General features: G+C 40.3%; 1 protein-coding gene across 4 annotated transcripts in view; it reads left to right on the top strand.

Moving 5' to 3' along the window:
- Window positions 1–10,634, top strand: part of SYNE3 (spectrin repeat containing nuclear envelope family member 3) — a 61,112-nt gene extending 50,478 nt beyond the window's left edge. For all 4 annotated transcript variants that reach the window (XM_021549716.4, XM_077783974.2, XM_085580683.1 and 1 more), the window contains one exon: window positions 3,284–10,634. In XM_021549716.4, the coding sequence (XP_021405391.3) occupies window positions 3,284–3,481 (198 nt within the window). In that variant the 3' untranslated portion in view covers window positions 3,482–10,634. The remainder of the gene's footprint in view (window positions 1–3,283) is intronic.
- Window positions 10,635–14,207: the final 3,573 nt, after the last annotated feature.

The following is a 14,207-nucleotide window of genomic DNA, read 5'->3' as shown; positions in this document are numbered from 1 at the left end:
TACCACATTTGCTATAGCTGAGTCATTCCCATGACAACAAATGGAGTCTAAAATACATTCTGACCTTGCTGTGTGATCAAACAAAACAGAGAAGCTGGGCATCGAAGACAAAAGTTCATTGAACATATAAACCCAGCAAGCAGGTGGGAGAGAAGATAAAGACAAAATATTTCTCCTTCTCTGAAGTTCTGCCCTGAGGTAACTGTCTTTCCACAGATTTTTCTAATGTTAGGATATGCTATGGTTAGCCTGAGTATCCTCCTCTGCAGAAAGCTCAAAGGACAGCAAATGAGGCCTTGTTAATAAATCCATTTTGCATTAATTCTTTCTGGAGAATGACTGTGAAAAGCAATACTATTTTACAGCTTCTTCCAGTGTATCTAAAAGCAAGGCACTTTAAGAAATGGGATGATTGACATGTTATTTGAGTTATTAATAGTCTTTGCAATAGAAATCAAGGCAGAGTCAGTGAACTGCTCTGAATCAAATCCTGGATTGGTAGAAAAATCAGGGCAGGAAAAGCAGTGGCTAATTGGCAATGTGGTCATGACAGGAAACCAGTGACACAGGCCTGAGTGGCCATAAGAATCTGCTGCCTGGGCTGTGACGGGAACAGACACAAGGCACAACTGGAAGCGCTCACATTTCCCACCAGTTCACAGGCAGAAAGGTGGAACAGGGAAGAGACGTATTGCAGCTGGCCTGGCAATGAAAGAGTAGTTTCAGGTTGAAGTAGCTCTCAGATCCAGTTCTAAAGGATTGACAGCAGTAAAAGAGAAGGTTTAGGTGTTGCTAGGAAGACTGGTGGTCTTCACAACTGTGTCAGTGAGAGATGGATTTCTAAGTCCCAGTTTGAGTTTGTGAGAACATTTTTGAGGATTCCAGTTGGAGTGAAGTAAGTTACTCTCAGGATCCTATCCCATAACAACATCAGCAGTAAGACTTACTGTGCCTTAGTGTAGGGCAAAGAGCATGTTTGAATTGTAACAATGCAGAATTAACTAAAATTGGATCTTCTACTGGCAGAACTCTACCTGTTAATATCTATGAACAAACTTGCTCATGGATTCTGGAACCTGGCAAGGGTCTTCTTCCTTATAGATAGGGCACTCTGATAAATGTATTTGTCATATTGCTGCATATTGTGGATGCAATGAAGAATTAAGAATGAGAAATCTTTGTCAGTGAGAACAGAACTGTGGATGACAGTGCACTGATTTACACTAAACACACCAAGAAGTGGCTGATCCATGGCATTACAGAGACAAGCCCAGAGAGCTCCAACCAACTGCTGTAGTTGCTGCTCTTGTGCATAATAGATTTAGCATTGACTGTAAACACAGAGACCCTCCAGGTTTTGTTCAGCCCACAGGCAGATGATGCCCAGTGGGGAGAAGCATTTCTGGACTAGAGAAAGGAAGGTTTCATTAAAACAGCTACTTATGCCTTGCACTTTGAGAACAGGTGACAGTAGGAGCGGATGATGTCTGTGAGGCAGCCAGGTTGGTGGAGCTTTAATTAAATAATCACTGTACCCAGGGACCTTGCCCAGTGGTGCTCAAAGTCTGTCCCACTCACACCCTGGCATGAAGACTTTATCCACTTCACTTCCAGTGTCCAGGGATCTGAGTTTTTCTTGGCCTCAGTGAACAAATTGCAACCCAGGAACTGTGGGCCAGAAACGATGGAGCAAGGAGCTGTTGCTCTGCTGCCTCTACATCTGCCTGACACAATAATTAAATCTCATCAGCCATTCAATATAATGGAAGCAAACCAACTACAACAGAAGGATTTTGCAGCATAACTGTCTCATGATGTGTAACTGCAGCTGTATATTTACCTTTGTAATTAATTCTGTAAGCATTTATATGGCGTTACAAGGGACTGAGTAATTTAGAAAGCAGTGGAAGAGATCATTAAAAATAGCGAAGGCATAATTACTTACTTCTACCATCAATCTCCTCCATATCTTCTCTACTGATGTTTCTCATGGATTGTTTATGTTCATTACATTACCTTCTAATCAAAATTATCTCAGGTTTCAGGTTTCATTTCCAGGTTGGGAAAAAGGCAACAGTGCTATAGTGGGACAATGGTGTTGCCTGTAAAACACCCCATATTGAGCAGAAGCCCTAATTTTGCTGGAGGACTGACATTGCCTGTAACTTGAACACAATAAATTAATTTCCTTTTGTGGAAAATGTGGGCTCCACTTCAGTGGATGCTCTGTGCTGACATTTATGATGTAGGCTGGTACCTAATGTAGCTGATTAAGCACTGCATTTGTTCTCATTGTATAAATCCTTGTTTGATGAAATAAGTGGGTTATTGAGCCCTTTCTATCAGATTTCTTTTCAAGAGAGTTGACTTTTTTTTTTTTTTTTTTTTGGAAACTCACACAATTCAGCTTATTGGCAGGAGTTACCCAGGAATCTTGCCAGTGGAAATCTCCCTTCTTAATTAATCTTTTCTGAATTCTGTAGCCATAGATATATTCTCTCCTGGTCATGCTAAACCAGATCAAATTTATGAGGTTAACTGACCTACTCTAGGTTTGCACTAGTATAGAGAAAGGTGTAATCAGACTCCTTTGTGTATGTCCCCCAGAGCTGCACAGAAATAGATGTGGCTTTAATGTCTCCTTCACTATCAATGTTTTGTTTCTCATTTTTTTTGCCTCACGTAAAGTTTTAAGCTGGGCCTGGTAAGGTATAAGGTATACTGAGGCAGGCTGCACTGTGGGGCCTTTCTTCTGACCTCCAGCCTTGTAGACCCCAAGGCCAATGCATGGTGCTGCAGGGCAGATGATATGGAGGGCTGGATGAGCTGCAAATGAAGTTCCTTTGTGCTGATGGAGGGCAGAAGCTGTTCCTCTCTTCCAGGCACCAGCACTCTGATTTTACTGACTGGAGAGCAGCAAACCCAGACCTTCTGTGCTGTGTGGGGGCTGTGAGGGGACCAGTCGGCACCTCGGGCACGAGCATGTGTGACCACCACTTTGGAAAATGGGCTTGGCAGCAATCACTTTCTTCTAGAAAGTCAGCAGTGTTTTCCTTCTAGAAAACAACAGTTTCCAGCAGGGAATTCTTGAAAATAGTGAAATATTCTCCTAAAAGACATAATTTAACTTCAGTCACCTTGAGTGTGCCCAGCACCCAGACTGGCTCCTAGACCAAGGACAAAGGGGGCTGTTCTGACCTTCTCCCTGTCAGTTTGGTGTATTTGGACCAGACCTCCTCAGCGATGTGTTTTTCTGAGCTGCTCTTTGCTTTGTGTTTTGCAGAAGCGCTCTGGAGGCGTGTGCTCCTACCTGCGCCGCGCGTGCCGCGCAGCGCTGCCCCTGCAGCTGCTCCTGCTGCTCCTGCTGCTCCTGGCCTTCCTCCTGCCCCTGGCACAGGAGAGCCACAGCTGCGCCCTGGCCAACAACTTCGCTCGCTCCTTCAAGCTGATGCTGAGATACGAGGGCCCACCCCCGACATAGCTCCTTGGCACGGCGCGAGGCGACGGCAGGAGGGCAGCCTCCCTGGGTTTAATTGCAACTAATGTAGATTTTAGGGCTTCCAACACAGCCATCATGCCAATGGGCTAGATCGCGTAATGCAACATAAGATTAACCCACTTTAATCAGGTATTTGAGCAAAATTAATATTTTTACAGTTTTTTTATTATTGTATTTATAATATGTATATAGAGATTGTGTATGTATGTACATATATATATATATATAAATGCATATCTGTGGTCAAACTAACAACCACCGTCCACTCATCCACTGTTTAAAGATAATTCTGCAAAGTTTCTGCCGTCTTCCAGTAAGCAATACTGAAGGATGGTGTTGTAGGACTTTCTGGGTGATTTTTAACATCAGATTCATGTTTACAAATGAAGTCAGAGCAAGTATGAGAACATGTGGTCATGCACCATGGTGTAAACTGGTGAGAGAGCAGGCAAAGTAGAATCACGTTTGATTAGAGTGGTTGACATTCAGCCCAAGGAAGATTTGGACTTTTCTCTTTGAAATCTTCAGCTGATTTTTCAGTATCTGGATACAAGAATTGCAGAAGCTAATAGAAATGTTTCTACTGACTTCAGTAGGAGTGGGAGTAGACCTCCTCTTGTTCTTATTTTTTACAAGAATTCTTCTCCAATTACTGTATTCTCCAGCCCACCTGAATCAGGAGAGGTGGAATACAGTGGGGAGAAAAGCTAGAAAAAAAAAATAATATATTTTTTTAGCATCTCTCTAGCAGGAGAACTTTTAAAATCAGGTCATAATTTTCTGAACAAATTTGTGAGCAGTGAACAAAACCTTGTATCACCAATCTTGTCTATAAAAAAGAGTAGGTTTCTTTCTTAGATTGTTGTGTTTGTGGTGTTTTGTGGTTTAGTTTGTTGGGTTTTTTACTTTATAAAGAGGCATTTGGTAATGGATTCTAAAGGCTGAACAGTGGGATGCAGCCTGGCTCAGTGTCAGTAAAGCAAAAGTTGGAAGTATTTTAATAATACCATCCTGGAAACAAGATTCCTACCTAGGATTCTTTTGTATTAATGGTTTATTGAAATTGTGTAAACTGATTGTATCAAAGACAGTGAAGCATAGATTTCTATGTAATCTAAACTCTAAAATTATGGCAACTTTTCATTTATTTACCTAACCCTATGTCTGATTTATCACATTTTTGAATGTACATTATACATTGCCTTTTAATGTAAAAGCAATCTTCACTTCAGAGTGATGAAGGAACTTTTAGTGGTGTTTTACCTAATTGACTCCTTTTTCTATTTCTGAGAGCTATCCCTTATTGTCTCATGGTTCTAGCTACATTAGTAATCACGAAAAAAAAAATCTTAACAGAAGAAACAGTTATTTTCTGTCTCCTGGCTGTGTTGCAGGATGAATTTCTTTTCTGCATATCAGTATGGGGTACTTGGTGTTGTTTTCTGCATAAGGTCTAAAATAATATTGTAGCTGACAGACTGAAGGAGGAAGGCACTTATTTAATAAAATCATTAAAATTCTGTTCAAGAAGCAAGCTTGTGTAGAATCAGGAAACATAACAGCATGGAGCTCAGTTTAGGCACAGGATAAGGAGAGCAGACAGTGTGAAAGAGAAGCAGCTAAACGTAGAGAGGAGAGGTGTCCATCAATTTGTAAAGCCTTAGAAAAGGAGTCACATTAACACAGAGGAAAAAAGCACAGGCTCTATGGAGGAAAAAAAAATCTCAGAATCCTTTTGGCTCCCCTTCCCTTTTACAGTATTTAATATGTAAATTAATATTAAACAGCTTTAATATTAAACATATTAAACAGCTTTTCTTCAGTTTTCAAGGTTTAAAGTAAGGTGAGTAACAGGGCTTCTGCACCAGTTTTCTGAGGAGACTACCACCACCAGGACTCTGTCACTGTGCTCCTAAAAATGTTTCTGACTATACTGGATTAAAATGCCAAAAGTCTGCTAAAAGTGTGGAGTGGAAATTAAAGGAGAGACAACCTTGATGGTGAAGGTATCAGTCAAAGTGCAGGGGAAGCATGGAGCAGGAGCTGAGCTGATGTGGGTTAAAAACCTGACTGTCAGGAGGTAGCAGAAGAGCTCTCAGAGCAGGCAGAAGGGATGGGAAGCAGAAAGGTGAGGACAGTCCATGTATGCTGAGCAATAAGACAGGCCTGTGGTTTCTTTCATGAAGGAGGCAAAAGGAGGGGAGCTATAATTTGACAGAGAATGGGGCATATTAATTCCTTCTTTGCAGCCATTCTTCCTGGTGGCAGAGGACCTACCTCCTCCTCTCCTGATTAGCTGTGCAAGTGCCATGCCCATTCCTCTAAAAATTGCTGCTAGCCCTGGGGGAAGAAACCCCTGTGGCTGCCCAGCAGGGAGTTAATAATCACACACATCTCCATGTCAAATTAAATCTTCCTTTAGAAAAGAAGTGTGGGGGAAGAGGGGCAGTAGCAAAACTCGCTCTGTGTGGTTGTGGATGTGTGTAGGTGTGCACACACCTTTCTGTGATGTAGCTACATTGCAGTTCTCTGGGTTTTTGTGAGCTGACGAAAGTAAAATACCAGTGAGAAAGTAAAAATAATGAACAATAATAAAGCTGCAAATGGAAGTTAGTAGGGAAATAGAAAAGTTTTTTCTATGAAAGCCCAAAAATCTCACATCAGATTTATTTGTGCCGAGCCTTTCTGATTTGGGTGTTTTGTATGGGTTCACAAATGCATTTGACACCATGGGAGTGTGTCACAGGGAGAAAAAAAAATTCTGCACAGAGGAACTTACAAGAACAACGGCATCATCACCTTGATGTTTCAGTGTGGTGGCAGGTTTAAAAAAAAGAACCAAACAACTAAATTAGAAACATACTTTTGCTGCTGGGTTTGCAATCAGTTTATTCTGTAAGTCCCCTGTCTGTAATCTTGAAAAGTTTTGCTTTAAATCTCAGTCAATCCATTCTCATTAACTTAAATAATCTGAATATCTCACAGAAATTATGAGTATTTCTACTTCTTTGCAATGAAAACTATCTAAAACACAGGACTTTAATGTTCATATCACTAAAAACAATTTAAGTCTTCCATAATGTAATTTACCTCACCTCTCCAAGGCAGGTGTGAGATTCTTCTGGGAAAGAAAGAAAGAAAAAATCACAAAAGTAAGCTGGAGATGTAAAAACAAAATCTACTTTCTTTTTTATTCTCTTGTGGTTTTTTGTGTTTTGAAAAGCTTGCAATACTGATTCCTGGAAGTGCGTGTAAACATTAATCAAGTCCGTAATTGGAATAATGAGTCCAGCTTCCAGGAAACTGTACAAGGATCGGATTCCTCAAAAAATAAACTAAATCCAAAGGATTTAGTTTTTAAGGACTGGTTTCCAAACCAGTCCTTAAAATCTTGAGCACAGTTCCTTGTCTTTGCTCACAGATGATTTGGTGGTTATGTGCTCACTTTTGTGCCTATAAAATCCCCAGCTCGTACATCTCTGACATCCAGATGTAACTGAGATGTGTTATAGCCCAGGTTCAGACTGGGGCCACTGCCTTAAGCCTTCCCTTGCCAAAACATGGGATGCACAGAACCCTGGATGTGTCTGCAGCTGGGGACTTTCACTGTTTTGCCCCAATGTAGATGCAGGCACAGGCAAAGGGTGCTGAAACCCTCTGAACGCTATGGAGAATGTTTGAGGTGGTGAGTGGTTTGTGCACCTGGCCTGCCCTCCCTGCACACACCCAGCCTGTTCACAGAGCTCTGTCCGAGCTCTTCCTGCACCTTTGGACCCAGGAGCTGCTTGAGCACATTAATGACCCTGAAGGCAAAATCCTGCACTCCATTGCACATGCACTGCAGTAAGGCATTGCCCAAAGGCACACTTCAAACCCAACCTTTGGCATGAAAGCAAACCTCATTTGTAAACTGTAATTGATTTTGAAGCCTGATGCTTTCCAGAGAATTTTCCATGGCAGCAATACATTGAGGTAGAAAATTGCTATTGTGCCCCAGGTCTATTAAACAGCCCTTTCTCTGATTCTAGCCAGCAATTTAAATGGTATAAAATATTATTTATAAATGGGCTCTCCAGAAATCTCTGTATGAAAAACATCTTCAGTTTTAAGCACATACATTAAAAATGCTGTATTCCTTTGCTAGCACTCGATCTCCAAAGCAGTCCTGATTTCTACCAAAAGCTACTCTATTTGTACTGATCCAGAGACTTAGAAAACTTAAATATTTGAGGCTGTAAATAAAGCTACTAGGCTAACTAATAAAACCACCTAGTGATCACTGAATAATTTGGACAGCTTTTAGAATGGCTCTATGCTTCTCCTTAACCCCTTTTGTTGGAGTATTTGTAGATCTTGGAGAGAAGAAATATCTCCAAAAATTGGCCATTCCTAGACAGACAGATAGTGATCTCTGAACATCAGAAGAAATAGTATTTTCTCTTTAGTTGCTCTAAACCTCAGGAGTTTGCTATATCTGATCTCCTTTTCAATATTAAATAGGGAATATTTTACTTTGATGTGTGTGCATACACATCTCTTTAGCACTAAAGAGATTTGAACACTGAGTTTATTTTCAATAATTCTTTTAACTTGTGTCAACACAAGAGAGTACATTGTCCTCTTTTCTTTAGGGAAAAAACCAACCAAAACTGCTGTGTGACAGAGATTCCCACACCAAACATAACCTTTTGGAATAACTGAATATTACAGTCTGAAACTAAATTGTCCACCATAGGAAACTGGAAAAATAGTTTTGCCTTTCAGGAAATGCTGGTATAAAACCCCCAATAAACATGTCTTTTCCAGGCATCATAGACATCTTTCATAGGTTATGTACCAGCTGGGTGTAAGAGTTTTGGAGAGTTTACTACCTCATGGACAGTATCACCTGCTAGGGTGCAGCTGAAAACATTTGTCCAGAGAATCTATACCAACTTCTTCCAGAATTGCTGGGGGCTATTGAGGATGTTCTCAGCAGCTCCCAGACCACTGACCTACTCTGAGCCATTACAAGTTTATTGCATTAATTTCTCTGTCAGAGGTTGGCAATTCTCAGAAAACAATTTATTAAAATACTAGAAGTAATATTTCTTGTGCAGACAACATGATTCATTGAGAAATCAATCGTATTACTTTTGCCATATTTAAAAAATATATGTGTTGGTTATACTGGAATATGAGCAGGTTAGTTGAGGTGTTGGGTAACTGCAGGATGTTTTAGGCATGAGGCATTTTGACTTGTACTTGTCCATTTAAGAATTGTGGGATCATGTTACACTTGGTAAAAAAAAACAAAACAAGTATTCTTGAATTAAAAAAAAAAAATACCACCACCAAACAGAAAAACCCCCAAAAAAAAAGTAGGAGGGAATAATCTGTCACACAGTTGGATTTTTTATTATCTCTTTTCTATCCAATTTAATATATGAATATGTGTCTACCAGAGAGTTATCAGTAGATCTGGGGAAAAGGAAATATATATCAGGAATATACCAGTTCAATGTGTAGCCTAAAAGGCACTTCTATTCCCCAACCTGCTTCAGCAAATGCCAAATTTTTATCATTGTACCTGTGAGATAAAAACCCTCCTCCTGGTAAAGTGTGGGTAAGGTGAAACTGCACAGCTGAAGGTGCAGCATCCCAGTGGAAGCAGCAGGAAACATCAGTTCTTCCAAAGGCAGCCTGGTATCCCCATGGCAGAGGAGCTGTGAGGTCTGCCACAATGAGAGCAGTCCAGCACAGGAAGAAGGGCTTTGCCATCAGCCCAGCCTGCCCAACAGAATTCTGAGAGCAGCATCAGCACAGCTCCTTTTCATGTTCCTGACTGTGGAAGGAGACTCCCCTCAGGGTGATTCACTCGAGCTGAGATTGGAGTTCTGGAAGGGTTTTTTTTCTCTTCATTAAATACAGAAGAAACTGCTAAATTAAAACCCCTCAGTGACAGGTTAATGGTAGGTGGTGGGTGCTGATGCTCCAGGAAAAGATACAGGAAATGCTATTATAGATGGAAAGCTAGTCATGATGGTCTCTGTTCAATCCTCAGGAGACAGAAATGCATTGTAGAAGTGAGGTGGGACTTTTTTCTGTTCCTTTTAAAGTAAATGTCAGATATTGTCTTTAGTCTTCTGGATTTTGGGGGCAAGCCTGTTCAGTGCCTTACTGAATGCTAATGGCTTTCTGGCTTCAGAGCCATTTACCCCAGCAAGTTCCACATTATTCCAAGTTGTGTGATAAAGGTATTCCCCTGAACTAGTTTTGGATCAGAAACCTTTTGTCTGTGGAATGGGCAAGGTTTGATTTTCCTACTTTTGGCCACTTTGCTTTAAATCCAAGGAAGCAGAAAGACCAGCACCCTTTCCAGGCCATGTTTTGTCTTTCCTTCTTTTATGAGAGCAGAGGAGATTTGGCTTTGCTTCATTTCCAAAGTAAATTATCCCAATATTTTATTCTTCATTTCCTGGTGCAGTTCTTCCACAGCCTAGGCTATTCCTATCACCTTAGGTGTTTCCAGTGGCTGTTCTTCTTCAATAACTAGAGCAAAAAATCTGGTCCTGTTTCAGTAAGTTTAAAATCCAGTAATTTCTTCCCCCATTGTAGTTGCTCCTGCAGATGCTCTGTCTGTTTCTGCTGTCCCCTGTGTCGAACCAGCCTTCAGCACTTTCTGGGGGGACTCTAGTCCTAGCCAGCCATTTCTTCCAAGTCTCCTGGTCATGTCCTGCCCACATCTGTCTTCAGTTTTGGCTCAGGGACTGCCCTTAACAGTCACATCTGCAGACAGGAGTGTGAGGGTGTCACTTAACAAACAATTATTAATAATGAAAGCCTTGCTATTAGCATTGTACATAGCCTGCCCAGAGTCTTTTTCTCTTCTCCTCTCTAAGCAGGTTTTGATGTGTAATCCAATTTCTGTGTGCAGAAAATTGCCCCTGAGTCAGCACAGAGGGCTGGTGGTTCAGCTGAAGCTCTGTTACCCCACATTGTCACTGCTGGGGTAAGAGCTCCCAGGTGCTGCTCAGCCAGGGTCTGTGCCCTTGAGCTGCCAGGAGTGTTCCACTGTCATTGTTACACACCCTAAATAAGCCAGAATCCCTTTTTTCTGACCTGGGAGGAAAAAAAAAAAATAACAAAACTAAAATGATCGCTTTTAACAAACTGATTTCACAACTCATTTATCAAGCCCTATAGCAAGCCATTTATTTTAGCTCCTTTTTGCTCCATGAAAAGCTGTGTGTTAAAAGGGAGAGGTGAGTTTGGAGAGCAGTGCCACTGCCCTCAGCAGCACTTTGCTGGGAGGCCTCCTGCTGGAACTGGGGGTAGGAGCTGCTATTTCTCTTGAAGTGATTCCCACCTAAATCAAAATATTTCTTTTGTCAAGTCTAATAAACACCACAGACTTTGTTTCACTGCAGATATGAATGAATGCCTCTGTATGGTACTTTCTGTTGCCATGAAATATATATATATATGTATATGTATATGTATGTATATTTGTATGTACATATATATATATATGTGTGTGTGTGTGTATATATGTAATGGGGAGTGTCATTATTGCTCTACTCAAAGAAAGGTGACATTCCACTTCAATGTAACTTTTAGGTGCAGCTTTTAAGAGAAACCATGTCTTAAAGGGAAGCTGGAAGTGTTTAGAGGTACATGTTGTAATGAGCTTTGATGAGATTTAGTAAGCTTTGAGTTTGGGTTTCTGTCTCTAGGGTGAAAAGCACCCAGGATGATTTTTCCAGCACATTCCCAGATCAAACCCCGTAAGAATTTAACCTGGGAGGCATTGCTTGAACACTGGCTGTTGCTGAAGGTGTTTGCATGTGCTAGGTGTGTGTCTGTTCTCAAAGTGCAGCCTCCATTTTGCACATGATTTTGACTGGAAGGCAAAAGACACACCTTTGTCTTGCTCCACGATCCTGGTGGTAATTTTGGCACAGTAGATGTTTTCCCTTTGATCAGTGCGACTCTTTCAACATTTTTTTTCCCCTTTTAATTTATGTTGAGTTTATCAGGTGATTCCAGGAGGGCACACTCCATCTGCCCAGCCTCAGAGCTTCCCTTTCAGCAGCACACCTCCTTCTCTTTTGTTTACTTGACTGTTCTGGACCACTGTGAAGCAATCACACCAGCAATAATGCAGGCGTTGCATTTTTCTGTCGTTGCCTTTTGTGAGACATGGCTCTCCACTGACACTGAAAAGTGGTAGGAGGCAGAAGCTGCATTGTTGTTTACTGGCAATATAACCCATGTCCATGCTCCTGCAGGGCTCCTCACTCCTCACAGCAGTGGGCTGTCTTGGGCCCAACTTAATTCATAAGCCTGGATTTTAAACAGTTTTGGATTCCTTCACCAACACTCCATCAATCTTGCTTCCATCACTTTTTGTGCTTTTGTTTAGTTTCAAGCTAGAAGAAAGTTTAAAGAAATGTGCTAAGACTTCCATATAGGGTGAGTCAATATCCCATAAATTTCACAAAAATTATGACAAAATGAAGGGATTTGCTCTCACATTGAACAGAATTAATAAGTTCTTACTGATAAATTAAATAGTTATTAAGAACAGCCTGGAGCAAAGTTTCTGCAATCAAACTGTTCTCTGCTTTTAATTTAAAAATCAGAAAATACTGAGGTACATTTTCCCGCTTTCTCTTAGAAGTGATGTGAAATTAATATGTGAACTCTCCTTAACAGAAAGTTTATTGATGTGACTCTAAATTTCAGCAGCATGTCCCATGTTAGATCACCTGCCTGTAGGCACAGGGAAAACCAAAGGCTGTTTACAAGAGAAACTCATATTGAGAATGGTTTTTAAATTCTTCAGAGCTCCTATCCACTTCCAAATGTCAGTAATGGGGAGGATCTGAAGCCTTCCTGTGAACCCTGTCATTGTGCATGTTGAAATCCTGGCTTGAATTCAGGTCTCCACTTCAGCTTTTGTAAATGTTAATATTCAAGTAGAACAAAAACCTTAGAGGCAATTACAGCATGAACATCTCTTCTAGTTTATGTATAGTAGCTGATAGCAAAGTCTGCAATAATAATCTGTGTTTATACATGTGCTGTACAATGTAACACTTGGGTACAAAATACCTTTTAACTGTCACAAGGAAATAACTGGATTGATTTCACTTTTTGCTTGTATGAATATAATTATTTGCCTTGCGGGGACCAGTTCCACTTTTGTCATGTTATTTATGATTTTTGAATAAAATTGTGATAAATTAGGCTCGTTTCTAAGGTAAACAATGCTGGAGCCAAGCAGCTGTCTCTGGACATGTGCATGTTATCACAGCTGATATCAAGTCCAGGTCCAACTCCTTGTTTTGTTTGGACCTTTCTTTAACCTTTCAGGCTTATTCAGGGAAATGTGGACCACTCTATTTTCTTATTAAAAATATGGCTTTGTGAAAAGCTGAACTTATTTTTTAAATCCTTTCTTTTCTGGTTCAGAAAGACTGTAACAATCATATTTTTCTAAACTGCCTATTGCTTGTGATGGGAAATTATATAGAGATATATATTTTGCTCTACAGATTTCCATGTACTTTTGGAATTCTTTGTTTTCATAGATAAATCCTCCTGTTTGCTAGAATTAGCTTAAAAAGCTGTAAGCTTCTGTAAAAAAAAAAGTTGTAAGCTCTGTGAAATTCTGTAAAAATGCAGCTGCATTAAAAGACTGACTTTATGTTTTATGTAAATTGTTGGAGCTAAGTCATCCTGAGTGTTATGCCATGCAAGATGTACAAAAAGAAATCAGGTCATTGTTTTGAAAAGCTGGACGGCGTTATGTCACACTGCCTAAAAGTGCCAGGTGAAAGTCAGGAGAGTTTATTCTAGAAATGGTACCATCCTGGGCCCTGAGTCTGTATTTTTTTTTTTTACATTGTTTAGAACCTTATTTGAAAATTAGTCCCATGAGATTCCATGGGAAATATTAAAAATACGAACCTGTGGTGTGTGCCTAGCATGATAGAATAAGGACCTTTTCTAATGAAGAACATGGCATTTTAAGTAGTTAAGAGACTATGATTTGAGTATTTCAGGACAACTTACCTTTCTGAGCTGTAGACTCCTCCTGTGTATTGTGGATTTATTCCATAGCTGAAATGCCAGATTAAATTGATTGAAGCCCCATGAGCAGATGAACATAATAGAAAGCTGCAGTGAAATATTGCAGAAAATGGCCTGACTTCATTCTTCCGAGCAATAGTTAAAGTAACTCACAGCCTTGGCTTCTTTGCACCTGTGAAGCAGAGGCCCTTGTTTTGTACCTCAGCAGTGGTATAACATGGAAGGATTTCTGCTCTCTGCTTGGAAAATACTGTCTATTCCTCATCCTTGTCAAAGCATAATGTTTCCCAAGTAAAAAAAAAATCTGATTCTTCAAGACTCATAGGAGAGTTAAGGGGCAGCTGGGACCTTCTGTGATCCAGCCACATTATTCCAAAAGTTTATCCCTTGATGACAAATAAAATATGATGTGACTTTGCTGTTTGCAAGTAGGATCAAGAGACTGGAAATTCATCACCCCAAGCCCTTGCCTGTTCTGTGATGCTTCAGTGTTACCAATGAACTGTGTTGAATTGGATTATAAAATCATAGTATTTTATTGCATGTGTCCTTTTTTGAAATGAAAATATAGTTGTATTTGATGTTGCAGTTATAGTGCAGTAAATAAACATATGTACATTTCTTTTTAAGG

The sequence above is a fragment of the Lonchura striata genome, chromosome 5 (assembly GCF_050655825.1).
Source record: "Lonchura striata isolate lonStrDom1 chromosome 5, ASM5065582v1, whole genome shotgun sequence".
Lineage (NCBI taxonomy): Eukaryota > Metazoa > Chordata > Aves > Passeriformes > Estrildidae > Lonchura > Lonchura striata.
This window is presented reverse-complemented; position numbering and strand designations above follow the sequence as displayed.